Raw genomic sequence first — 27,904 nt, 5'->3', positions numbered from 1 at the left:
CAGACAGACTTAGCTGGCCTAGCTCACAAGGCATCCTTTCTGATGTATGGAGGGTGTTAAGAACTGGACACATACAACATCTCTGTGATTTCAGAGCGTGGCTAACCTGTGGCCTTCCAGCTCTCGTTGGACTACAACTCCCATCGTCGCTAGCTAGTAGGATCAGTGGGAGTTGCAGTCCCAATAACAGCAGAGGACCAAAGTTTGAGAAACGCTGGCCTAGCTCCACACACCCCAAAGCATTTGCTGATCACTAGTGTCTGAGGCAGGTGGCGTAGAATCAGTTCCCCCACCCACTGCCGCCATTAAGGATCTCCTTGGTCCTTGCTTGCACAGTTGCCTACTATCCCTGACCATTCAAGCTACTATGGGAACTGTGCCCATAGAGGTGACTCTAAAGAGAGATTTACAACATGAGGAGTTGTGAGAGAAGAGAAAGTACCAGTTGCTGGAACCGCAGGAGGGGAGCGTGTTCTTGTGCTCAGGTCCTGCTTGTGTGTTTTGTTATGTACTGAAGTTCTCACCCTGGGCCAGCAGGGGGATACTGTAGTTATGCAAATGAAGGATCGAAAGTGACGTTCAGTGATTGGATGGATACTGTAGATAGTTATGCAAATGAAGGATCGAAAGTGACATTCAATGATTGGATAGTTTTAGAAAGTTGTTACAGTAACAAGGTTCTGGAGCTCTATATAAGCAGGCTGACTGAGCCCTTCAGTTCAGTTCTGTTCCAGCTTACAAATAAAGAGCTGCTTTGGAGAAATGGCTGTGTCGTCTGATATGTTCACCCACAACTTAACATGTTTCCTACCTTTGCCGCTGTGAGAACAGGATGCAGGAACGTAGTGTACCTTGATTTCAGTAAGGCTTTTGACAAAGTCCCCTGTGGATAGTCTTGCGGAGAAGCTGGTAAAATGTGTGGTCAGACTGCACCTGGAGTACTGTGTCCAGTTCTGGGCACCTCAATTTAAGGAGGGTATTGACAACCTGGAACATGTGCAGAGGAGGGTCTGGAGCCAAGCCTTATGAGGAACGGTTGAAGGAGCTGAGTATGTTTCATATCTTCTCTCAGTCTCCTCTTTTCCACGCTAAACATACTCAGCTCCTTCAACCGTTCCTCATAAGGCTTGGCTCCAGACCCTCCTCTGCACATGTTCCAGGTTGTCAATACCCTCCTGTCACATGGAGGATGGAGGAAGCTTGTTTTCTGCCTCTCCACAGGGTAGAACCTAAACCAATGGATTTAAGTAAAAAGAAAGGAAATTTGGACTAAATATCAATAACTTTCTGATTGTAAGAGCTATTCAGTGGTGGATGTAGTATCCGGAAGTGCATGGTGGCAGAAGAAGAGGGTAGGTCATCTCCTCCAGGGTCTCCTTATGAACCTCTTCCCATCTGCGTCTGATCCCTGTTGAAGACAGAGAACCCCAGATGGACTCTTTGTATGATCTAGCAAGCATTTACCATAGCAGCACTCACAATATTGATTCTGATTATCCAGACAGGATGCTCCTCAACATCTTGCAAAGTAAAGCCGTTATCTAGATGTGATGTTTTCTTACGTAATTTAAAAATTCAGAATCGGCCGCAGATTTTTCTCTTGCAATTGAATCCTATTCTCAAGGTCCTGCTCTCGGCTGAACAGTAATACTGTTTGTACACACCATGGTGAGGACTCAAGAACAGTTTGTGCTGATCTTTACCTGAGAGCAGCTACCATGTCCCTCACATTCGCAGTCTTATGTTAGCTGGAACTGTGTACGGTTGTTGTTTTTCCAGGTCCCAGGCATTGTTTCAAAGGAGGATATTTTTCAAGGCTTGTCAGTACCTCCAGCACACGAAGCAAAATGTAGTTAAGCTTGCATTGACCCAAGCAGACCTGGGTGGAGGGTTTCCATAGTTCTGTCAAGTTTCAACAAAACACAAACCTGCCTTCTTGCCTCTGCATCTCCACAGGGAACTTGCACACAGCAACAGAGGCTACACTTTCCAGTTTCTCCACATCCCTCCTCTTCCAGTGACACTGTCGTTGCAAAAGCAACCAGCATGACAATTTCAGAATTCCAAAGTGGCCTAAGCGAAATGTGAAACTTGCAGTAGTCAGTGTACAATGAGTTACTCCCTCGTGTAACGTCAGGAATAAAAAGCTTGCCTACTAGGAACAGACATTCGGGGCCACCTCAAACTCATTTGCAACTATCTCCTGAACAGATAATATGGAAAAATTGCAGACCCTTCCAAGGGTCCCTATTTTCCAGGGACAGTCCCAGATTTACAGAACCTGTCTGTCCCGGTTTCTGATTTGATCCCAGAATGCCCTGCTTCTCCTTAGGATGTCCCTATTTTCATCCAAGAAGAAATGTTGGAGGGTGTGGAATAGGATGTCCTTATTTTCATCGGGTAACTGCTGGAGGGTAAGGTAAAGGGACCCCTGACCATTAGGTCTAGTCGTGACCGACTCTGGGGTTGCAGCGCTCATCTCGCTTTATTGGCCGAGGGAGCCAGCGTACAGCTTCCGGGTCATGTGGCCAGCATGACTAAACCGCTTCTGGCGAACCAGATCAGCGCACAGAAACGCCGTTTACCTTCCCACTGGAGCGGTACCTATTTATCTACTTGCACTTTGATGTGCTTTTGAACTGCTAGGTTGGCAGGAGCAGGGACCGAGCAACGGGAGCTCACCACTACCACCCCCTTTTGAACTTTTGTCTCGTTTATTTAGCTGGCACTAGGCAATGCAAAGGGACACGGGTGGCGCTGTGGGTTAAACCACAGAGCCTAGGACTTGCTGATCAGAAGGTCGGCGGTTCAAATCCCCGCAATGGGGTGAGCTCCTGTTGCTCGGTCCCAGCTCCTGCCAACCTAGCAGTTCGAAAGCACGTCAAAGTGCAAGTAGATAAATAGGTATCGCTCCGGCAGGAAGGTAAACGGCGTTTCCATGTGCTGCTCTGGTTCACCAGAAGCGGCTTAGTCATGCTGGCCACATGACCCGGAAGCTGTACGCTGGCTCCCTCGGCCAATAAAGCGAGATGAGCACCGCAACCCCAGAGTCGGTCACGACTGGACCTAATGGTCAGGGGTCCCTTTACCTTTACATTTTAGGCAATGCTAAGCCAGCCAGCTAGATCTGACCCACCCAAGTCTTCCCCAACAATCCTGGAAATGCTTTACTGGAGAATAACCTGTCTTCAGGTGGAAGAAATTGCCAGAGATCTGATGATGTGTGCCAGCCTCAGTACCAGCCCATGACATTTTGTTGGGAGTGGAGCCCAAGTAGCGTGCACGTGCGTGCGCGCACACACACACACACACACACCCCAGCAAGGACCATCCCTTCCTTTTTTAAAAAAGTCTTGCTGCACCATCCAGACACCGATTCCTGCTTTCATCTATTCCCACCCCCCAACCCTCCTGCCTTCATGGTGCTGTCTGAGCTTCACCCTGCAGCAGGGCAGGGCCAGCATTTTGGGAAACAACCTAAAGACAGAGGTCATTGTCACAGGGAGGTAGGAAGCAGTCCCAATCAAAAGAGGCTGGCTATTGTGGGGGTGTCTCTGGCAAAATGGGAATCTGTTGCTGCGAATGATGCACAGGAGCCATTGCTCCAGGCTGATTAAAACAGCAAAGAGATGAAAACCACGTGTATCCCTTTCCACAGGCATGACTCAGTTTTCTGAAAAGCGGAGTTCTGCGCTGATGAGGGCAAAACCTTAGGAAAACGATATATGTTGGCTAGCTCTGGGTGAAAACTGTACCCAAGTACTCTCAATAACAAATCTCGCAATACAATGTCCTCCTCTTTAAACAGCTGCATGAAGGAAAAGAATGGGGCTTAGGGTCTCCTCGGACTGCTAGATTCACAGATTTCTGATACCTATCATTAAATGGCAGCTATTTCACCCATGTTGTTTTCTCTACTTCCCAATTAGTAAAATCAACTTAAAGGATGTGTTCTATTGCTTGAAGGAACCTCCAGCCTGCCTTCCTGCATGTATGATGTGCTCCACCTTTCCCATGCCTGATGTCATCTAAGACGTCAGGAGCCAGAAACGTCCAGCCATGGCTTTAAACGTAAGCTAAATATGGAGAAAAAGCAGGAATGCACTTTTTAAGTGTCCTCCCAATTCTCTGCTTCAGAAAGATGGTGCTTTTTGAATTTGGCACCTTATTCTGTTGCCCTCCCAATCCTTTCCTTTGAAGTCGGGTCACCTGATAGCATGGTGACGTCACAGGAGATTGACAGGTGGGCGGGCCCAGCAGTTGGCATGGCCTGGCATGGAGTCTGCCAGCCACATCCTGTTCTCTACCTGGCTTAAAGGGAAGTTGCCGCTTCAATATTCCTTGCATATCTAGTCCTTCTGTAATCAAGACCAATAGTAATATTGCTGGTAGCCTGAGGAGAAGTTCCCAGGAGCCTGGGGTTTATTTTGTTTTTAAACATCCCATTAATGTTAAAGTAATGTGCTCATTAAAGAGGCTCATCCATCCACTGCCGATTCGCAAACCTGCAACGTGGGGGGTTGCTGTGCTGCAGGAGACTGGAGTGATCAAGGTTTGCGCAAGGAAGAGAAATGCTCTCATATGCCATGCAAATACAGGATCTACTGGATTCTGTACTATGAGAATGAGAGCCCCGACAGGTGAGCAGTGACAGGTATACAAGCAATCATTTCGTAAAGGGAAACCTATAAAAGTGTGTTCACAAGATAGGAGGATGAAAGTGCACAAATGTGGACACTCAGCCTCCCAAAAGAAAATTGGTTGCTCGCACATGCAATTGAGAATGCTGCACACTCCAGAGGTCAGCTGAGAAAACAATTGGGCAGAGCCAGGCACCTTGCTGGAGCCAAGCTCCATTCAATGTAACACCTCTTCTTCATCATACCTGAACCAACCTGCCTTTCCCTAGGAACAGGAAATTGCCTTACTCTAACTCAGGGGTTGTCAATCTGGTCCCTACTGCCCACTAGTGGGTGTTTCAGGATTCTAGGTGGGTGGTAGGGGGTTCCACAGCACAAGCTGAATCCACCTTCCATCGAGCACTGGTGAGCGGTAAGAAAACTTTACCATCAAGAAAGACACATTAGTGGGCGGTAGGTATAAAAAGGTTGACTACCCCTGCTCTAACTACTGGGAATACAGTGGTACCTCGGGTTAAGTACTTAATTCGTTCTGGAGGTCCGTACTTAACCTGAAACTGTTCTTAACCTGAAGCACCACTTTAGCTAATGGGGCCTCCTGCTGCTGCCATGCCACTGGAGCACAATTTCTGTTCTCATCCTGAAGCAAAGTTCTTAACCTGAAGCACTATTTCTGGGTTAGTGGAGTCTGTAACCTGAAGCGTATGTAACCCGAGGTACCATTGCGGCAGCAACCAGAACGCCTGTATCGTTTGGGTGGCGGTGGGACAAGCTTCAACCTTCCTCATTCCCTTTAACTTTTGCATACGGTTTGAGTTCCGTCCCATATAAGACCACCCAGTTTTGGGGGGTTTTGATAAGTTGTCCCATTAACACGGGTTTCGATGTTTTGATAATGCAACTGGTTGCTTTAGGAAGGCCTTCCTGCAGCTTCTCTGATGCATCGTTTGGGCACGGCGCAGATTTCCCAGCATGCTCAGACCGAAACTTTAAAAATAGACTGGCAAATTAATGCTTCCATAAATGGACGACAACCCCTTGACACACAGGTTGTGGGATTATTCCAGAAGTGGGTTCCCCCCCCCTTTCCTACTCGGATAAGCACAGCGTGCAGAGTTTTAATCAGAGACCAGAGCCTTACTATGAATAATTTGGCACTAGATCGGCTTCCCCGAAACACAGAGAGCACTGCAGGCAGCAGACAGGCTCCGACCACTGTGGCAAAGGCTGACTTGTTATAGGCCAAAGAAAGTTAAGCCTCTCAACAGCATGCAAGGCATCAAGGGGCAGGATTCAGCCAGTTACCCTAGCACAACTTTTAGCTGTAACTTTTAGCTAAAACTTTTAGTGTAACTGTCAGGGACTCAGGAGCAGGAGCTCTGGGGAGAGAGGAAATGGAGAGCGAAGGGGAAGAATCCGAGGGCAGCGTAGGGGAGTATGACAGTGGCCCGAGAGATTCCATGAGCTTCTCCGGCGAATCAGAAGATTCCCAGAAGGGGGCGCCTATGGTCAGGGCAAGGGGGGTCCCAGGGGGGACGCACCAGAAACAAGGAGACAGAGGGGAACCCCAAAGCAGCAGTGGGGGATTTGGACCAGTTTCCCCACCAGAGCGTAGTGGGGGGGAAGAGTCACATGTGTCAGGGCCAGCGTCTCCTCCAGCGGGGAGAGAGAGTGAGTCAGGGCTGACCACGCCTCCAACGGAGGGGAGGTCAGTTGCAGCTAGCCCCCCCAGAGGGGGAAGCAGTGACAGCAGCAGCAGTGAAACGGTCAGGAGGAAAGTTACCGGCTGGGCGCGCGCGCCAAGTTCAAATGTACAGGCGCGGGGAACAGCAGGAGACCCGGATGGGGAACCAGCTCCTAAAGCCCGCTGGAGGGAGGGGGAAGGCTCAGGGGACTCAGCGTCAGAAGAGGCTAGAAAGGGCGAGACCCCAACGGCCAGGCGCAACCAGAGGCGGAAGGAACTGAGGAAGAGGTGGAGTAAGGCTAGAATCTTAAATTGGTGTCAGGGGGGAGGAGACTCAGACGGAGCATCAGCGGTCTAACAGTTGAGACGTAGAGCTGCGCGCTGCGGCTCTGGAAGTGAAACTGAACTTCAATAAAGACTTTTGTACTTAACCAAGAAGCAGCGTTGGTCCTTTGTGAGCTGGGACCTTGGGCAGCCCTGACAGTAACTTTTTCTGCTTCCATTCCCTGCATGCCCCCTATACAGTGGTGCCCCGCAAGACGAATGCCTCGCAAAACGAAAAACGTGCAAGACGAAAGGGTTTTTCCGTTTTTGCGTCGCTTCGCAAGACGATTTTCCCTATGGGCTTGCTTCGCAAGACGAAAACGTCTTGCGAGTTTGTTCACTTTTTTCCTAAAGCCGCTTGAAGAGGCGCAGTTGCGACGGACCGTGCTTCGCAAGACGAAAAACATCGCAAGACGAAGAGACTCGTGGAACGAATTAATTTCGTCTTGCGAGGCACCACTGTATACATGCTCTGAGGGTTCCCTCAATTCATTGCAGTAACATAAAATAAAGTATTGCCTTCTTTATTGTTTAAGAATTTTTAATATTGTTTGCCACTGTTTATGCGGCTGGAACGCTTTTCTTTGTTTTGCTTTTCCATGGTTGTGATATTAAATATTAACATGATTCCCCATGGCAGCTGGGATAGCTCAGTCAGTAGAGTGCGAGGCACTTAAATCTCAGGGTTGGGGGTTCAAGCTGTATATTTTTATTTGCTGTGAGTCACTTGGAGACCTTTGGGTGGCAAGCGGCTAGTAAGTTTCATATAAATAAACTAAAATAAAAATAATAAAATAAAATCCAAGAACTTCTGTAATTGATTTTATTCCTAGGGGTTAGGGGAGCCAGTTTCTATGCCAGCTCAGATCTTTATATAAACACACAAGACGCAACCGGCTGTGCTTTTGAATAAATAAAGTATACTATTCGTTGATCAAATTGTAGATTTCAACGTTAGTCTCATAAAGTTCAACGAAAAAAGCAGAAGACCCAGTGGATCGGTTCATTCTCTAGTCAGTACATGCATAAGGTCCATACATGTATAAGTGTCTATTCCACCTGTCTGTTCATGGAGTCCAATAATCCACATGAAGGGTTGTTGCAGTTCCACAGAATCCTTTCACAGAATCTAAGATGAGGATTTCCGGAATATTAGCCTTGTTTCGTCATCCTAGGCTTCAACCACTACTATGCTATAAGATCCACTATCCTGTAATACAGTGGTACCTCGGGTTACATACGCTTCAGGTTACATACGCTTCAGGTTACAGACTCTGCTAACCCAGAAATAGTGCTTCAGGTTAAGAACTTTGCTTCAGGATGAGAACAGAAATCATGCTCCGGCAGCGTGGCAGCAGCAAGAGGCCCCATTAGCTAAAGTGGTGCTTCAGGTTAAGAACAGTTTCAGGTTAAGAACGGACCTCCGGAACAAATTAAGTACTTAACCTGAGGTACCACTGTATTACATATGAGCCTGTTCTACTGATGAAGCCTAGGATGACGAAGCAAGGCCATTTTCCAGAAGTGACGCTTTGCCTTCCCCCTCAAAATGCACCACACTTGGGGCGTGTGGAATCCCTCAAATGCTGAGCTCAAGCCAAAGCCCCTTAAAAGCTGACAAGTCAAGCAGATGAAGTTGCCTGAAGAGGTCCAGCAAGCGACGAACTCCAACGCCCCCATGCACTTGACAACTGCCAAAATCGTGTCTGCTGTACGTATGGCAATAGCAAAGTTCATCGCACAGCGAACAACCATCCACATGCCTGGTTTTGTGACGGCATTGCCATATGGATACAGAAAGGAAAATGTCAGTTCATCCCACCCACCACCATGCCGATCTACAGATCCCAAAAGGGAGGTAACTTTAGGTTGCACGTCTTTTTCAATCTTCTTTAAATAAAAGAGAAGTTCAGGGACACAAGCAATAGCCAACAAGCGTTGCAGTATTTCTGTCCGAGGGGTTGGAGCTGGTTCAAGTCTGCAGGAAGCCAAACCTGGGTCTGTACCCTGGAAGGAACATTCTCCAACCCAGAATCTTTGGAGGTCAATTGTAGGAGCCAGAACCTGAAATGTTGTAGGCAGAAGATACTGCTGTACTGACGATGGAAAAGCATGAATCAAGATCTCTGTTCTACCTAGCTGAGTATTCTTGATGTTGGCAGGCACTAGTTTTGACCTTTAAAGCCCTAAACAGCCTTGGCCTTTTATACCCAAAGGAGCATCTCCACCTCCATGGTGCCAGCCCGGACACTGAGGTCCAGCTCCGAGGGCCTTCTGGCAGTTCCCTCCCTGCGAGAAGTGAGGTTACAGGAAAACAGGGAGAGGGCCTTCTCAGTGGTGGCACCCACCCTGTGGAACGCCCTCCCGTCAGATGTTAAGGAAATAAAGAACTATCTGACTTTTAGAAGACATCTGAAGGCTGCCATGTTTAGGGAAGTTTTAAATGGTCGAGGTTGTATCGCATTTTTAATATTTTGTTGGGGGGGGTGCATGGGGAGAAAAGAGAGAAGGAAAGACTCACTGCACAGCTGCAGGTCCTTGTGCTAACAGAATGACTGTGATGGATATTGCCTAGTATATTTATGGAATACAAAATGTACAAAGCTGCTTTCGTTTTTGAAAACTAAGCTTTTGCAAGTCGGGAAAAATCGGAGAGTTGGTTACAGAAACCACCCACACTGTTGTAAACAAAAGGAAGTTTTTATTATCTAGACATAATCTGTTATTCTTACTGTCAGCATCAATCCAGAAAGAAAAGGAACTATATTTTTAAAAAATCTGCAGCACCTGTTTACTGCCAAGAGATGGGGAGAAACATACAAGGCACAGTTCTGGTTTCAAACTGGTGCCAGCTCTTGGGGTGGGGGTGGGCGAGAGACCCCAATCAGTGCCTGTCTCCAGCCTTGACAGATCGTGGTATTAAGTAAATCTGGGTATTGTAAACAACTTCAAAGCAATGATGTGCCTACAAAATCAGCCACATGAATCCATGTATCATTTACAAAAGACATTTTCTTATTAGACATTTTCTCTAATAATAATCAGTTTCTGAAGATCCATAGCTTCAGATTCCAGACTTCCATTTTTATATCCATTGATTTCAAGGAACTGAAAGTTTGCAGAGATCGAAACAAACTACCTTGTGTCTTGATGTGATACGCAGTGCTAAAGTTAGCTAGCAGTTCCCAGTTTTCAGTTCCTCATCTGGACCAAAGTTCGAAAAACAACTCATTCAGAAGAGGAACTAAAGGGAATGAGCGAATTAGCTATGATCAGAGTAGATCCAGTAAAATCAACAGGCTTAATTTCAGTGGGTCTACTTTTTAGTAAGATTTAGTTGGGCATCACCCAATATGCCCCAAGACCTCAAAATAATGGTTGCACAACCAAAAATCATAGACTTCCATGACTGGTAAGACTCCCCTTCAAGATCCACAATAAATGTCTCCAGTCATAACAGTCATGTTTGCACAATGCTCATAAATGCGCAATGGCCTCTGATAACAAATAAGGAACTGGGTATGTGCACCCCCAAATCATGGGAACCATGTATTCAGCTTGTAGTATTTCCAAACAGAGACCAGTTCCCTTCCCACCTGCAGAAAATGGATGCAATCGGAAGCGGGCAAGAATGGTCAGGGATGATTGGAGGCCACAGGCTAGTCTCCAGCCCCACCCCAAATTAGAGAGATGCTGTGTGTGTTCACACATTGGAGAAGAGGCCTTGTCTGACAAATATCAAGTTTCACAGAACTGAAGAAGTGCAGAAGGGAACTTTCTAATCTTGCCATTCTCAGTTTGTCCCTTATGCCTCTTTTAGCAGGCTTATCTCCCTTCTCCTCCACTCCCTGTGACTTCAGGCATCGTTTTAAGAAAATTCCATCTATAGCAAAATATAATTTGGGCTGTTGGGATCTGGAGAGAAATGTTTGAACAAGCCTGTCATAAGCAGCTTCAGACAAAAGAACGATACCTTTTAATTTGCTTGGCAGGCTTCTCCTATCGAGGCACCAATCCAGTGCCAACTTTGCTGGAAGTTGGGGTCCCCACTGACATGGAGAGGATATTTTCCGAGTAAACAAGGCCACGGCTGTCGAGCTGTACACATCAAATACCTGCAAGGAACTCACCTCCCCCCAAAAAAGTGTTGCAACTTTTCAAAAGGTCAACTCTCTACAAGTGGAAAACTGCAGCACCCTAAAGACCCAACTAATTTATTATGGCATAAGCTTCCGTGTGTGATGAAGCAAACCTTAGTCCACGAAACATTATGCCATAATAAATTAAGTCTTCAAGGTGCTGCAGGACTTGTTTTCCCCCTGAAACGGGCTAAGGCAGGTACCCTTCTGGAATCACTCCCCATCGCTGCCCCCTCTTTACAAAGACGTCCGTTTTTTCTTGCTCTTGAAAGCGTGCTGGTGAACTCTCAGCCGCTGATGAACAGAGGAAGCAGTCTTCATAGAAGTCTTCTTTCCAAAGGCTTTCCCCACGGCTCCAGGTTTCCATAGCAACAACTGCGCATCCTCTCCACCGGTCAGCAAAGAATCATCTGCCACGTTCCAGCAGAATGAGCGGACGGGAGCAGAGTGCCCCTCCTGAAGGACTCCTACAGAACTCAGGCCACCAACCCCACAGTCCAGGAGGCAGATGTTTCCTGTTGATGTTCCCCCAACAACAACCAACTTGTCCATCGTTTCATGGTACAAGCCACCGATTAAGTAGTCCACCTTGGTGCTTTGCCCACTTCCTGCTTCTCGGGTGTCTGGAACATGCAGCAATGTGACTGGCTCCTCGGTCTCCAGCTGGGCGAGATCCCACCGACAAAACCCTTCGTCGTGCGTCGTGCAATAGACCTGCCGGTAATCTTTTCCGGACCACCCGACGGAACTGACCGACGAGTCGGAGTTGCAGGTAGCAACCAGCGCATCTTCTTCGCTGTCCTTGTTGATGTCAAACACGTTCACCAGCCCGTCGGTTGACCCAGAAACTACCAGGTTCTGTTTGATGGGGTGAAAACGGATTTTGGTGATGTCATCGTTGTGGGTCTCCGAGTAGAAGCCCAGAGGCTCTTTGCTGGAAGCTACACTACTCGCGCAGCTGCGAGCATCCCAGAAGGCCATGAACACATCGTCCCCCACTTTTTCCGTTCCAGCGCAGACTATGAGGTCGTTGCAGCTTACGTCAAAGCTAATGAAGACATTTGAAAGGGAGCCACGGAACAACTGCGTCGGCCCTGCGGTCGCCAAGCGCGTATCCCAGCATTTCACTGTTCCGTCGCTGCAAGCGGAGAACAACACACTTTCACACGCATGTGCGAATCGGACGCCGCTGAGCAGCCCGGGACGGCTGCTATATTCCCGCAGCAAAGTGAGCGTCTCTCTGTTGTAAACCCTGATTGATTTATCGGAACATGAAACGGCCACCAACTGGCTCCCACCGCCTCTTGAAATGTCCAAGTCCAACAGGTAAGTGGGGTCTTTAGCCAGCGCACACCGTTTTGCTATTTGAAGACTGGAAAACTGCTCCTTGATCTTCTCCATAGCAACTGCGACTAAAACTGCATCCTCAAGAAGGTAGAGGTCTGGAAAATAGAAATAAGACCAAATTAAATAAGGTCTCCACTGTTAATCCTTTCAAGAGCACTTTTCGGCACAAGAAAGGTTCCGCTAGCGGTTTAAATCAAGGGTAGTCAGCGTGTTTATGCTTGAGAGCTGCTCTTACTATCCTGACAGTGGTTTTGGGAATGAAGGGAGCATTGCACTCTGGAAACTGACCTTTTCAAGTGCCATAATAAAGCTGGTGTCCTCCAACGGTTTGGAGTATGTCCTCTGAGCCAGGGCATTCCAAACAAAATCCAACAGAGATAGATATCAACACTTTAAAGCATGCCATTTCTCATTTTTTCCCCTTATGATTGAGGTTTGGGGCAAACTTTAACCAGAGCCTGAATGCAATTATCCAGAGCCTTTATGGGTCAGATGAAATTGGCCATTCCTAGTTTACAGGTCAGCGTAGAAGTAAATACTCCTAAAGGCCAGTTTTAAAACACTGCTAAGACCCAGGTAAGGGATGCGGGTGGCGCTGTGGGTTAAACCACAGAGCCTAGGACTTGCCAATCAGAAGGTCGGCGGTTGCGAATCCCCGCAACGGGGTGAGCTCCCGTTGTTCGGTCCCTGCTCTTGCCAACCTAGCAGTTCGAAAGCATGTCAAAATGCAAGTAGATAAATAGGTACCGCTCTGGCGGGAAGGAAAACGGCATTTCTGTGCGCTGCTCCGGTTCGCTAGAAGCGGCTTAGTCATGCTGGCCACATGACCCAGAAGCTGTACGCCGGCTCCTTTGGCCAATAAAGTGAGATGAGCGCCGCAACCCCAGAGTCATCCACGACTGGACCTAATGGTCAGGGGTTCCTTTACCTTTACTAAGACCCAGATAAGAATAAAACCAATGCAACACAATACAACCCAAATCATCATCAGCATAACATCGCCACTCAATAAAAGATGATGGACTACCAGCAAACCACGCAGGCAAAGACAAGCCAACTGACATCGTTGTGATGTCAGGTGATTGACAGGTGGGTAGCCCCACCTGCCCGTCCCTAAGGCATCTCCAGCCAAATGTTCCTCCAGTTTCCATTCAGAAGAAAAAGAAGTGATGAAGCCATTAGATATTTGAGGAGCATTTCCCTGGACTTCCTCAAGAGACATTGTGGAGATCTGGAAGGAGAACAGATCTGGAGTTCTTCCAGGGTACTATTGTATAAATCTGCATTTATGTTTCTTAAAATAATAAAAAAAGTCATTTCCACATTTTCTGGGGCAATGTTTACATGTCCTTGCTGTCGGAGGGCACCGCCTTCCAGAGGAAAGGGCAGCATCCCACACAATGGGCTAATAACCGGCGAGGGTGTATTTTTGTCGACTGCCACATCTCATTAAGTCGCGCCGCGGACATGTGGCAAAATGTCAGCTGGTGAAAGCGGAATCCTACCTCTCGTTAGGAATGCCCGGCTGAAGGTTAAACAAACAAGCCAGGCAGAGAGTCCAGGGTGTAGCCAGAGGCTCTTCCTCTTTGGAAGAGGAAGCTGCTGCGAGACTTTGATGGGAAGAGTTTCAATAGGAGGCAGGAGAAGGCCCTCCCCCACTTCTACCCACTGGGTCACATTTATGGGAGAAGTAGGGAAGTCGCGATCTTTCATGCACAATGGGAAATTAAGAGCTGGGAGGCAGCCAGCTGCAGACATCGTCAGGGCAGATGGGAAGCCTGCAAATGCAAGATCTAGTCTGCGGCTGCTGTTTTCACCTATTAATTCCAAGGCGATTAATCCCAAGGTTGTTAATAGCTCAACTCCCCTTTTGCCTGCATCCCCCCCCACCCTTTCTACTGAAATGATACAGCATTTTAATGTTGCATTTTTAATCTTGTTTTTAAGTTGTATTTTAATCAATTGTTTTTATACCTGGTGTTAGCTGCCCTGAGCCCGGTCTCAGCGGGGGGGGGGGTATAAATAAATTTTTTTTTGATTATTATTATTATTTCCCTGAAACAGCCTCCTTATTTTCTTCCTCTAGCCTGGAGCAACAGTGACCTGGAAGGGACAGAAACAAGCCCCCATGCACTCACTGAAGCCAAAGAGGGGCAGCAGAGGTTTGCTCTAGCTCTCTGCTTGCGTCTTACAGAGATCTACAACCAATTTCCAGACTTCCACCCAAGTTTGGCGCTAGGACCATCAGCTTGTCTCTCTCACCACAGCCCAGCTGAACTCCCACCATGGTAGAGAAGCCAAGCTGCACTGTCAAGCCATGGCCAGGTCTCTTGTCTTGGAGAGGGGATATCCCCTTCCACTCTGTTGCCTCTCCTGAAGTCACTATGAAATAAACAAACAAACTATCCTCCCCCTAGCCTTGCCTCCAAACATGGTTTGCTAAACTGCTCCAAGCCATCATTTCAAAGAAACTATGGTTTGTATGGATGGACATGACATATGAAACCGTGGTTGGGAGGTAAAATTTGCTCCAAAGAGATGCAAAGTTTAGCTTCCAGTTTGCAAACCACGGTTTAAAGGGAGAAGATGATGCACCAGGGTGAAGACCTCGAAATGTTGTACCGGGTGACTAGAAGAATTAATTGGAATTCAATATTGAATTACTGATCGCAAAGTAGTATTTGAAATACCATTTTCTCCAAGAGTATATTGGAGGTGATAAAGGACTATAAAACCTTCCATGGCAGGCTTGAAATATTGGTCCGCATAACTTTTAATGCTACTGGAATATAGTTATAGATGTTCAGTCATTGACACACAAGTTATAAACAGCATTTCTTTGGCTAAAGAGAGATCCGTGAGTCATTTAAATCCTACAAGGTTTTCAAAAATAGACCGGTGATTCATGAATTACATTCTTCTACCTCCCAGAGAATCTTTTGGCAACGATGTGGTTTTCACAATGGTTGCTGTCTCCCGAGAGCAAGGCCGCTGTGGCAAGTAACCACTGGAAAGCAAACCCCACGCAAAGCAGTGGTGTCGTCATATCTATGCCAAGCAAGGCTTGCATTGAAGCACCAAGACCACACAATCTCTTTGCTTTCTCTCTCCTGCTGTCTCTCACCCTCCCTCGCCATCGGGTGGCTCAGAACTGCTGCTTTAAAAAAAAGCCTCTTCCCTGTTTCTACTGCTACCACTTTGTCCTGGCTTTTTAGTGTCTGCCCTGGGCATCTCACTATTTTTGGTGCGTCATTTCCAAGTTTCTAGTCCTTAAGGGCTCTCCCACCCTACTAATGACACCCATGTATCGCACAGGAGCACGGGAACCCGGTGCAAAGCCAAGCCATTAGTTCACCAAGTTCAGTGTTGTCTACCATGTTGAGAAGCATAGGTTTCAGACAGGGATTTCCGTCCCATCCCCACAACTGGAGGCGCTGGGAATCAAACCTAGGACCTTCTGCATGGAAAGCAGATGTTCTACCCCTAAGCTACAGCCCATCTCCAGGTGCAGAGACAAGCCAATGTGTCTAGAGGGGGTAGAACAAGGCAAGCTCTACCTCTTCTTTAAATCAGAACCAGTGAAGGCGGTGAAGGTCCTGTGTGAGTGCCTGGAGGCGGTTGGAGGATGGATGGCTGCTAACAGATTGAGGTTGAATCCTGACAAAACAGAAGTACTGTTTTTGGGGGACAGGGGGCGGGTGGGTGTGGGGGATTCCCTGATCCTGAATGGGGTAACTGTGCCCCTGAAGGACCAGGTGCGCAGCCTGGGAGTCATTTTGGACTCACAGCTGTCCATGGAGGCACAGGTTAACTCTGTGTCCAGGGCAGCTGTCTACCAGCTCCACCTGGTACGCAGGCTAAGACCCTATCTGCCCGTGGACTGTCTCACCAGAGTGATGCATGCTCTAGTTATTTCCCGCTTGGACTACTGCAACGCGTTCTACATGAGGCTGCCTTTGAAGGTGACCCAGAAAATGCAATTAATCCAGAATGCAGCAGCTAGACTGGTGACTGGGAGTGGCGATCTGCATTGGCTCCCAGTACGTTTCCGAGCACAATTCAAAGTGTTGGTGCTGACCTTTAAAGCCCTAAACGGCCTCAGTCCAGTATACCTGAAGGAGCGTCTCCACCCCCATCGTTCAGCCCGGACACTGAGATCCAGCGCCAAGGGCCTTCTGGCGGTTCCCTCATTGTGAGAAGTGAGGCTACAGGGAACCAGACAGAGGGCCTTCTTGGTAGTGGCACCCGCCCTGAGGAACGCCCTCCCACCAGATGTCAAAGAGATAAACAACTACCTGACATTCAGAAGACATTTTAAGGCAGCCCTGTTCAAGGAAGTTTTTAATATTTAACGCTGTACAGTTTTTAACACTTGATTGGGAGCCGCCCAGAGTGGCTGGGGAAACTCAGCCAGATGGGCGGTGTATAAATAATAAATTATTATTATTATTATTATTATTATTATTATTATTATTAGTCAGCTTGTTCTGCCTTTGAAGGATGCTTTTATCCCTAGGTAACAGGACCAGTGGTCAGGGGTGATGGGAATTGTAGTCCAAAACATCTGGAGGGCTGGAGGTTGGGGATGCCTGTTCAAGCAGATCACCAGGGAGGTGCCTGTGACATCAGATGCCTCTAATCAGGCACCTCCTCAAGGGCCACCGTTCAGGAGCTTCTGCCTAGGGAGGCACCAGTAAGTTAAAGACCTCTGTCCACAAGGAAATGGAGACACAGAGACAGGGAGACCTCACGGACCCAGCTCACTCGATGCTCCTTTCCACCCTCAAAGTCAGCGGTTGGAAGGAGCAGCACAGGGCAGCTTCACAAAGCAATGCTGGGAAGGAGAAGCTCTGTATCCCCCATCAACTGATGTCATGGACCGGCTGGATGCAGAGGAATGGTGGGGGGGAAGATGGCTCAGAGCCTGGGAACTGGTGGTGGGACAATGATGAGCAGTCAGAGGGAGGAGGCAGGGAGGAGGAGGTGTGGGAAGCTGAGGAGGTAACAGGGTTTAGTGAGCTGAGAGAGTCTGTGGCATAGAGGATTTCAGAAACAGAGGCAGAAGCAGAAGCAGAAGAATTTGGATTTGATATCCCCCTTTATCACTACCCGAAAGAGTCTCACAGCGGCTAACAATCTCTTTTCCCTTACTCCCCCACAACAAACACTCTGTGAGGTGAGTGAGGCTGAGAGACTTCAGAGAAGTGTGACTGGCCCAAGGTCACCCAGCAGCTGCATGTGGAGGAGCAGAGACGCGAACCCAGTTCACCAGATTATGAGTCTATCGCTCTTAACCACTACACCACACTGGAGGGTGGGAGTAGGGAGGCCAAGAGGCAGAGATGCGTCCACTTGGGGAAGAGTCACAGGTGTCTCCTCCTGCTGCTGTGACAAGCTCCCTGCCCCACTTGCCGCCCAGAACCAGAAGAGACATGAAAAGGACAGGGGAGAGGTTGGCTGCATGCAGGCGCAGTCTCTGATTGACTGGGGAAAGTCCTGGAGAGGAGGGGACTCAGGAAGCTGTGGGAAGGTGGGAGAAGACCTACCAGAGATGAGTTCCTATACTCATTAGGCCTGACGCCCTGCCAAGTCTGTGCATATCATGTTTTGGCTGGTAAGGAGTTAACTCAAACCAGCACAGTTTGATTTACAGCCGGTTTGCTTCTGACGGCTGAGGGGCAGATGAGAGCGCGTCTTGCTCTAAGGAAAGGGACGATCAGGTTCTCACTTAAGATGCAGGTTGTTCCTTTGAAGCCCACCCACCCACACTTGATGTCATGTAGGGCAGAGGGCTTGGCTTCTTCAAAACAGCCTCAAAGACGAATCAAGAGGTCTTGACAGACTACCTTTGGCCTGTAGGCTAGAGTTCCCCCCACATTTGACCTAAGCCATGCATTCAGCAGAATAGGCCACTGCTTTTCCATGGTAGCCCGGAAGGGAGGCCTGAACATTCTGACTATGGAAAAGAGTAGTTTGAAGCTTCTAAGTGCTTTGCAAAAATGCAGACGCCAAGCATTTCAGCACTGGACTGTTTCAAAGAAAGAGCCACCAAAACAACAGGTAAAATAGTCCCAAGGTTGGAAGCAACAGCTCAAAGCAAACTCCAGAACAAGAAAACAATTCTTATTTAAAAATAAGTCTTGAGTGTGACTCATTTTCTGCATTTAATTATTTCTCTGGCTGGGCCTTCCATCTCTTTTGCGATTCCCACACTAATGCACGTGTTATTTTAGAAGCCAGGTTTCCAAGGCAATAGGACCTGAAGAAGCAACGCAATTGGCAGCCAATTTGCTCGGCACCTCTGGAATCTGTCTTGGGGGAAAGGAAGATCTTTATGCCTTCGAAGAACAGAGCTGTGCCCAGAAACAGCTTCCAGCCCGAAGGATAGCTAAGACCAAATGTATCATTAACCGCAGGCCTGCCTTTGTAGGCTGAATTCAAACTCAGAGCGACTCACAAATGAAAATATAAATTGTTCTGATAATGAATCCAGGTGGAGAGCGCTGACCAGCTTGGAGTTCAAATAGGGACTCTGCAAATCTACAGAGAGGCATCAGCATACTTGGGAGGCATGCAGGGAAGTAAACCCAAGGGATGTTGTTGTTGTTTAGTCGTTTAGTCGTGTCCGACTCTTCGTGACCCCATGGACCAGAGCACGCCAGGCACCCCTGTCTTCCACTGCCTCCCGCAGTTTGGTCAAACTCATGCTGGTAGCTTCGAGAACACTGTCCAACCATCTCGTCCTCTGTCGTCCCCTTCTCCTTGTGCCCTCCATCTTTCCCAACATCAGGGTCTTTTCCAGGGAGTCTTCTCTTCTCATGAGGTGGCCAAAGTATTGGAGCCTCAGCTTCAGGATCTGTCCTTCCAGTGAGCACTCAGGGCTGATTTCCTTCAGAATGGATGGGTTTGATCTTCTTGCAGTCCATGGGACTCTCAAGAGTCTCCTCCAGCACCATAATTCAAAAGCATCAATTCTTCAGCGATCAGCCTTCTTCATGGTCCAGCTCTCACTTCCAAGGGTTACAGAAGTGCAAAATGAAACCACCCATTTTTAAAACAAAAACAAACATAAGAACAAACATAAGATGGCAAGAAGCCCAATGAGGACTGAAAATGATTGGTAGTCCTGAAATGTTAAGTGACCATAGGAAAAGAAAAAAAGGACGACTGGGGTGGGGACAGAATAGTATGCTGAAAAATAGCCTGGCAAAATTGCAGGGGGTTGGACGATGACCCATAGGGTCCCTTCCAACACTTCTACAATTCTGTTTTTCTATCCAAAGCACTTTGCATGCACTATCTAGTCACAATTCTTATGTCATAGAATCATAGAATCATAGAGTTGGAAGAGACCACAAGGGCCATCGAGTCCAACCCCCTGCCAAGCAGGAAACACCATCAGAGCACTCCTGACATATGGTTGTCAAGCCTCTGCTTAAAGACCTCCAAAGAAGGAGCCTCCACCACACTCCTTGGCAGCAAATCCCACTGTCGAACAGCTCTTACTGTCAGGAAGTTCTTCCTAATGTTTAGGTGGAATCTTCTTTCTTGTAGTTTGGATCCATTGCTCCGTGTCCGCTTCTCTGGAGCAGCAGAAAACAACCTTTCTCCCTCCTCTATGTGACATCCTTTTATATATTTGAACATGGCTATCATATCACCCCTTAACCTCCTCTTCTCCAGGCTAAACATGCCAAGCTCCCTTAGCCATTCCTCATAAGGCATCATTTCCAGGCCTTTGACCATTTTGGTTTCCCTCCTCTGGACACGTTCCAGTTTGTCAGTGTCCTTCTTGAACTGTGGTGCCCAGAACTGGACACAGTACTCCAGGTGAGGTCTGACCAGAGCAGAATACAGTGGCACTATTACTTCCCTTGATCTAGATGCTATACTCCTATTGATGCAGCCCAGAATTGCATTGGCTTTTTTAGCTGCCGCATCACACTGTTGGCTCATGTCAAGTTTGTGGTCAACCAAGACTCCTAGATCCTTTTCACATGTACTGCTCTCAAGCCAGGTGTCACCCATCTTGTATTTGTGCCTCTCATTTTTTTTGCCCAAGTGCAATACTTTACATTTCTCCCTGTTAAAATTCATCTTGTTTGTTTTGGCCCAGTTCTCTAATCTGTCAAGGTCGTTTTGAAGTGTGATCCTGTCCTCTGGGGTGTTAGCCACCCCTCCCAGTTTGGTGTCATCTGCAAATTTGATCAGGATGCCCTTGAGTCCATCATCCAAGTCGTTGAGAAAGATGTTGAATAAGACCGGGCCCAAGACAGAACCCTGTGGCACCCCACTAGCCACTCTTCTACAGGATGATGAGGAACCATCATTGTTTTCTTTATCGGAGAAGACTGAGGCAAAGAAGGCATTGAGGAGTTCAGCCCTTTCTGTGTCCCCTGTTTGCATTTCACCATCTTCTCCTCTGAGTGACCCCACTGTTTCTTTGTTCTTCCTTTTGCTACAAACATACCCATAAAAGCCTTTTTTGTTGCTTTTAACCTCTCTAGCAAGCCTGAGTTCATTCTGTGCTTTAGCTTTTCTGACTTTGTGTCTACACGTGCTGGCTATTTGTTTGAATTCCTCTTTGGTGGTTTCCCCCCTTTTCCATTTTTTGTACACATCCTTTTTTAATCGTAACTCAGTTAAAAGTTCTTTAGATAGCCACCCTGGCTTCTTTAGGCACCTTCCATGTTTCCGTCTCATTGGTATTGCCTGAAGTTGTGCTTTTACTATCTCCCTCTTAACAAACTCCCAGCCATCATGAACTCCCTTTCCTTTTAGTATTACTGTCCATGGGATCTCACCCAGCACTTCCCTAAGTTTTATGAAGTCGGCTTTCTTAAAGTCAAGAAATTGAGTCCTAGTATGCTTGGCTGCTCCTTTCCGCTGTATAGCAAACTTCAGAAGAGCATGATCACTCGCGCCTAATGATCCTTCCACTTCTACCCCACTAACCAGGTCATCCACATTGGTTAGGACCAGATCTAAAATGGCTGTTCCTCTTGTTGCTTCTCCCACTTTCTGGACAATGAAGTTGTCTGCAAGGCCAGTGAGGAATCTGTTTGACCTTATGCTCTTGGCTGAGTTTGACATCCAACAAATATCCGGGTAATTGAAGTCCCCCATTACTACTATCTCCCTTCCTTTTGCATGCTTGGCCATCTGTTCCAGGAAGGCATCATCTATGTCCTCCGTTTGGCTTGGGGATCTATAGTAAACTCCCACAATGAGGTCACTGTTATTCTTCTCTCCCTTAATTTTGACCCAAATGCTCTCACTTTGGCTTTGAGGTTCTAAATCTTGGATCTCTTCACAGGTATACACATCCCTGACATATAACGCCACTCCTCCTCCTTTCTTGTCTGGTCTGTTTCTCTGAAATAGATTGTATCCCTCCATTATTACATTCCAATCGTGGGACTTATCCCACCAGGTTTCAGTGATGCCTATTATGTCATATTTAGTTTGCTGTACCAAGAGCTCAAGCTCATCTTGTTTATTTCCCATGCTTTGCGCATTAGTGTACAGACATTGAAGTCCATTAATCATTCCCCCGTGTCTCTTATTTAAGGATTTTTTCCTCCCACCACTAGGTCTGCGTGCTGTTTGCTCCATTTGGTCTATGACATTTGGATGATCATCTTCATCAATTGATAGACTCCTACCTTCAGGAGCACTGTCTCCCTCCCCCACATTAGTCAGTTTAAAGCCCTCCTGATGAGGTTTCTGAGATTTTTGGCAAAAACATTCCTCCCAACCGTTGTGAGGTGCAGCCCATCGCTTGCCAGAAGTCCATCTTCAAGAAACTGCAGTCCGTGATCTAAGAATCCAAACCGTTCCTGTTTACACCATTTGTCCCTCCAAGGTACGTGAGTATTATTACTCCCAAACTTCTGATGGGCAGACTGAGGCCAGGAGACAGGGCCTTGCAAGGTGAGTATTATTACCCCCATACTTCTGATGGGCAGACTGAGGCCGAGAGACAGGGGCTTGCCCGAAGGCCACCTAATGAGTTCCTGGCAGAGGTGTGATTCAGACCAGGGACTTCCTGATTCACAGCTCGGACATTTTAAGCCACTGCTCTGCACCTCCAGGTCTCTAACACCAGCAAAAAAAAGTACCAAGCAAAATTTAAAAGCGGTCACAATGATGAAGCTAGATAAACAAAAACAACAGCGAAAACAGAATCCTAAGAAAGGAAACGGCAAAGGCAGACTAAGGGTGATATCCAACGTTGCACTATGTTAAACTACAGCATACTTGTTCCACTGGCAAAACGTCCTGCACTGGGGAACATTGCTGTGAACTTTGGTGCACACAAGACCGTGCAATCGGTTACACAGCAAGCTTCTGCTGGTACAACTGTTACACTGGGTTCGTCGGCTGTGCAATATTAAGCATCGCCACAGATAAAGATTCCCTCTGCTGAAAAAAGGCCTCCAACTTTTTCTGTCGGCAATGCAGTAAGGAGAGCCTCAATAACTAAGTTAGGGCTGTAACGGTCAACACACTTGGAATACAACCCCCAAACCAACTGGAAGGCAACGAAATTGACCAAAAGGAAAAGATATAAATTATAAAATATTTGCTTAAGCAAAAATGTGTATCTTGTGTGTCCTTTGTAACCCTGTATAGAAATGATCATGCTTAATTTTGGATAAGCAGTCACTGCTGTAAGCAACAATATTAAGCCCCATTTACGCGCATTTGATATGTGCATTGCCCCGAACCCACGAGTGACCCAACAATCTCACAAAAAGGGGCAGAACATGGCAGGAACGGGGTGTTTGCAAGCTTTTCCCATGGTGTTCCAAATTTTACTTAATTTGGTTTTTACATAATTTTTACTCAATTTGGTGATTTTACTTAAACATGTGGTGCCTCGGAACGCAATCCCTGTGTAAATCAGGAGTGATTTGAAAAAGCTCAAGTTTGAATTTTGCCGTTGTCATTTTACTAGTTTAATAATATCTGACCAGTCTTAAGACGTGTCACCACAGACATGGATCTGGGTGATAAGAGCAGACTGAAACCGTTAGGAAGCAACAGATCTGGCTGAAGAGTTTCGGGAGAGATGGCACCACTATATGTATAGAAAGTTTTAAGTGCACAAAGCTCTCTATGCTGTCCTCCTGAAAACCCTGTAAAGTATGTTAATTAAGTTCACTTATCAGGAGAGGCAAAGTGACTTCCCTGTGGTTAGAGGCAGCAGTGCTTCTGAAAACCAGTTGCTGGAAACCGTATATACCTACCCAAATCTTGAGAGTCTCTCCACAGGCTCAGATTCAGGTGCTGTAGCCAATTTAAGCGAGATAGGCAGCTACCAAGGAGAGAGCCTTCTTAGTGGTGACACCCTTGACTGTGGAATGCTGGGCCCATATAGACTTTCTCTACGTGGCAACTGTGACCATGTAGGGAGATACTGCAAATCACATGTGCCATGAACGTGTGTGTACCTGAATGAATTCACTGCAGATGGTGACAGCAGTCATGAAATTAAAAGACACGTGCTTCTTGGGAGAAAAGCAATGACAAACCTAGACAGCATCTTAAAAAGCAGAGACATCACCTTGCCAACAAAGGTCCGTATAGTTAAAGCTATGGTTTTCCCAGTAGTGATGTATGGAAGTGAGAGCTGGACCATAAAGAAGGCTGATCACCAAAGAATTGATGCTTTTGAATTATGGTGCTGGAGGAGACTCTTGGGAGTCCCATGGACTGCAAGAAAATCAAACCTATCCATTCTGAAGGAAATCAGCCCTGAGCGCTCACTGGAAGAACAGATCCTGAAGCTGAGGCTCCACTACTTTGGCCACCTCATGAGAAAAGAAGACCCCCTGGGAAAGACCCTGATGTTGGGAAAGATTGAGGGCACAAGAAGAAGGGGACGACAGAGGATGAGATGGTTGGACAGTGTTCTCGAAGCTACCAGCATGAGTTTGACCAAATTGTGGGAGGCAGTGGAAGACAGGAGTGCCTGGCATGCTCTGGTCCATGGGGTCACGAAGAGTCGGACACGACTAAACGACTAAACAACAACAAAGGTAAAGTTGTGGCCGACTCTGGGGTTGTGGCTCTCATCTCACTTTATTGGCTGAGGGAGCCGGCGTACAGCTTCCAGGTCATGTGGCCAGCATGACTAAGCTGCTTCTGGCAAACCAGAGCAGCACACGGAAATGCCGTTTACCTTCCCGCCGGAGTGGTACCTATTTATCTACTTTCACTTTGACGTGCTTTTGAACTGCTAGGATGGCAGGAGCAGGGACCGAGCAACGGGAGCTCACCCTGTCGCAGGGATTCGAACCGCTGACCTTCCAATCGGCAAGCCCTAGGATCTGTGATTTAACCCACAGCGCCACCCATGTCCCTTCAATACATCTTAGGACACCTTCCATCACCACTTTTGCAGTCTGCAATTTCACACGAGCTGCTACTCACACCGGCAACAGCAGTAGCTGAGACAATCAGAGCAGGGAGTCTTACACATGAGAGAGAGAGAGAGATGGGGAAAACAGTATATAGCTAAATTATAAAAATAAAAAATCTATATATGTAAAATTATAAAAAAAATACAAGGGAATTTGGAGGTATTTTCCCCAAGGCGTAGGAGCAAAGTAACGTGGGGGACAAGGATAGTTTCTGATACACAGAGAAATTGGAGACTAGTGCCTGTACATTTTTCATATTTCAAGTTATTATTATTATTCATGTCTCTGCCATGCTGCTTTATATTTTTAAGAGAAAAAGTCAGCACACTTTACAACACATTGAAACATCAAATAAGACAAGCCAGAATAAAAACTTACTGAAGAACGTCAAATAGAAAGTTTACCTTCAAAGCAACATAATTAACAGGGAATTAAATAGACATTTAATGCAGCAAAGTTAAGAACAACACCAAAAATCTAAAACATTTCAAAAGAAAAAAAAGTTCTACTAAAACGAGAACGTTACTTTCTAAAAAACTAAAACCTGGGAATTTGAGAATTATGGTTTTGGGCAGCAGGAAGGACAACTGAGCCCGCTCCCCCCATGCACACATGGGGAACAACAGAACCAACTGCCTAGTCCCTTTTCACACGTGCACAAGCCAAGGCCTGACTTCCCACACCACCGAAGTAATTTCAGGAAGGGATAGTTTTAGAGATACCGTTGTGAGAAATGTGTTTAAAGCCCAAAAAAGTAGTAATACTAATGTTGGTGATGCAAGGGTGGCCCAGGAATTTCTCGAGATTCGTAATGCAAAATTATTTAAATGAGAAGGGAGTATATAACTTTATTTCACTAACCCAACTTAAATAAATAATGTAATTTACAAATGAAAAGAGGGGGGAGAAATTTATGCGGAACAAACAAGCAATAAACAAGGCACGCACAATTCACACGTACCAAACGGAAAGACACGTGTATTACCTGGCGCAGGCGGGTTAAAGAAGAAGCGTCTCCCTTCCCCGCGTGCTCCACTTTTGCTTCCTGCTCCAGCAGCTGCCTCCGCTCAGCGCAGCCCCATTGGCCGGCTGCTCACGACGCAACGATGACAAAAGACTCCTGCGCTAATATGATTGGTCAAGACAGCAGCGGGGGCGTGGCTTTCCGAACGCCGCTCCCACACCGGCTATTGAGTTAAGAAAGGCAAGAGCAGCGGACGGCCAGTACTTCCGGGTTACACCAAAACGCCGCCATTTGAGGGGCGCAAGAGTGGAAATGCATAGAATTTGCTCACCGACGTCCATGTGTGCTATCAGCAGCACGGCAACTCCCGCGCTTTTATTTGTAACTTGCTTTTGCTCCGTTTCTCAGCTAGATTGGTAAAAAGAAAGCGTTTTATATGCGTTGTATATGCGATATGACACTGTGACACCAGATGGCGCTGTGGAGTCCCGTCTTTCCCTACCGGATTTCCCTGCATGAGTTTACAATGCGTTTAACTGAATCGCTTCTTTGACCAGTCCAGATCCAGCCAGGCGTCCCCGATCCTATCTTTTTGTTCAGACTTGACTATGCCCCACATATTCGATGGCGAGCCGGAAGTGTAGTTTGTGTAGCGTCAATTAGTATTGCAACGACCCACCCTCTTGGAGGCAAGAGAGGGGAGGATGCGAGCGGACAGCGCGAGCAAAGGGAGAGGCGTGCTGCTGCGTAGCGTGGCCGCCAGGCGGAGCTGTCGTACTGCTTTTCCTAACGAGGTGAATTATTTTATTGCGCAGCCTGTGTCTATTTATTTTATATGCAAGAAAATGGAAAGATGCAAATTGCAAAGGATGGAAGAAACGGGAGGATCATTAGGCGGGGTTTAATTTGAACCAGGCGTCAGATCCAATAACAGAACAGAAGGTGGTGGTGTTATTTATTAGGGCACCTATACTTTTTAAGTTACAGATACCTTCTCACCCCTTGCTTTTTCCTGTAAGACCTATTGCAGTCGTTAAGAGTCGTCAACAGGCTCATCACAGCTATCTGCCAATCACCCATTCCCACCACCCTTCTGAGTAATACCCCTCCCCACCTTCTCACTATATAGAAGGATCTGGCAACTTCTGTTTCAGTGTATCTGAAGAAGTGTGCATGCACACGAAAGCTCATACCAAGAACTAACTTAGTTGGTCTTTAAGGTGCTACTGGAAGGGAAAAAAATTTTTGTTTATACTTTTTAAAAGAGACAGCCCTTTGCTGCGCAAGCTCCCAATACAAGTTACAAAAGGAGGGCAGAACAGAGCAAATTCAGGATCCAATGACAATGGTGACATAAGAACATAAGTCAAGTGATTCACATGTCCAGGGGAAGCCCACTAGCAGGATTCGAACACAAGGCCACTCTTTCGGTTTCCACCAGCCAGGGTCAGCCTACCTATGAGAAAGGGTGAGGCAGTCACTCCAGGTGGTAGATCTAGGAAGTGGTTCCCAAACTTCTGGTAAAGGTAAAAGCAGTGGCGTAGCGTGGGGGTGCAGGGGGGGCCGGCCGCACCGGGCGCAACATCTGGGGGTTAGGGTTAGGGGGAGCAAATCCACGGGTTAGGGGTGCAAATTACTTTCCTTGCCCCGGGTTCTGACAACCCACGCTACGCCACTGGGTAAAAGGACCACTGACCGTTAGGTCCAGTCGTGGACGACTCTGGGGTTGCGGCGCTCATCCCGCTTTACTGGCCGAGGAAGCCGGCATACAGCTTCCGGGTCATGTGGCCAGCATGACTAAGCCGCTTCTGGCGAACCAGAGCAGCGCACGGAAGCGCCGTTTACCTTCCTGCCGGAGCGGTACCTATTTATCTACTTGCACTTAAGGGGTGCTTTCGAACTGCTAGGTTGGCAGGAGCAGGGACCGAGCAACGGGAGCTCACCCCGTCGCAGGGATTCGAACCGCCGACCTTCTGATCGGCAAGCCCAAGAGGCTCAGTGATTTAACCCACAGCACCACCCGCGTCCCTAAAGTTCTGGTAGCTATGTGTAAAAGTTTACATTTAGTGTGGGAGAGAATTGGGGGGAAATACTGTCTCCCCATATGAATCAACTCGGACCCTGCGATCATCATCTGAGGCCCCTCTTTGTATGCCTCCTCCATGAGAGGATTGGAGGGCACCAACACAAGAACAGCTCTTTTCTGCAGCGGCTAATAAATCAATTTATGTCCTTTTAAACTGTGTGAGGAGGATTATTTTGTTTGTTTGTTATTATGCCATACATTTCTTGTGTTTTCATATTGTAAGCCACCCTGTGATCTTGAGATGAAGGGTGGTATAGAAATATATTAAATAAAATAAGTAAATAAATCTGGG

The 27,904-nt window shown here is 47.2% G+C and overlaps 1 protein-coding gene and 1 long non-coding RNA gene across 6 annotated transcripts; one reads left to right on the top strand and one right to left on the bottom strand.

The window, feature by feature from the left end:
• Window positions 1–1,226: 1,226 nt before the first annotated feature.
• WDR89 (WD repeat domain 89) lies at window positions 1,227–26,451 on the bottom strand. Of its 5 annotated transcripts, XM_083618572.1 has the most exons (3): window positions 25,548–25,602; window positions 13,238–13,365; window positions 7,461–12,229 (listed from the first exon to the last, which is right to left on the bottom strand). In XM_083618572.1, the coding sequence occupies exon 3, from the start codon at window positions 12,186–12,188 to the stop codon at window positions 11,025–11,027; it is 1,164 nt and encodes a 387-aa protein (XP_083474698.1). In that variant the 5' UTR covers window positions 12,189–12,229; window positions 13,238–13,365; window positions 25,548–25,602; the 3' UTR covers window positions 7,461–11,024. The 5 variants fall into 5 exon arrangements, 3 of the variants coding, with proteins under 3 accessions (XP_083474698.1, XP_083474696.1, XP_083474697.1); XR_014549166.1 differs by lacking the exons at window positions 7,461–12,229; window positions 13,238–13,365 and adding an exon at window positions 1,227–2,073 and having other exon boundaries at window positions 25,548–26,451; XR_014549167.1 differs by lacking the exons at window positions 7,461–12,229; window positions 13,238–13,365 and adding an exon at window positions 1,227–2,023 and having other exon boundaries at window positions 25,548–26,451.
• On the top strand, window positions 2,528–27,558 carry LOC310766963. The gene is made up of 2 exons (XR_014550552.1): window positions 2,528–2,579; window positions 27,414–27,558. It is a non-coding gene; the product is annotated as an uncharacterized lncRNA (long non-coding RNA).
• The last annotated feature ends 346 nt before the right edge of the window (window positions 27,559–27,904 follow it).

Source organism: Podarcis filfolensis (genome assembly GCF_964270895.1).
Source record: "Podarcis filfolensis genome assembly, chromosome: 1".
Lineage (NCBI taxonomy): Eukaryota > Metazoa > Chordata > Lepidosauria > Squamata > Lacertidae > Podarcis > Podarcis filfolensis.
The sequence above is the reverse complement of the archived record's forward strand: the minus strand, read 5'-3'. Positions and strand labels throughout refer to the sequence as shown.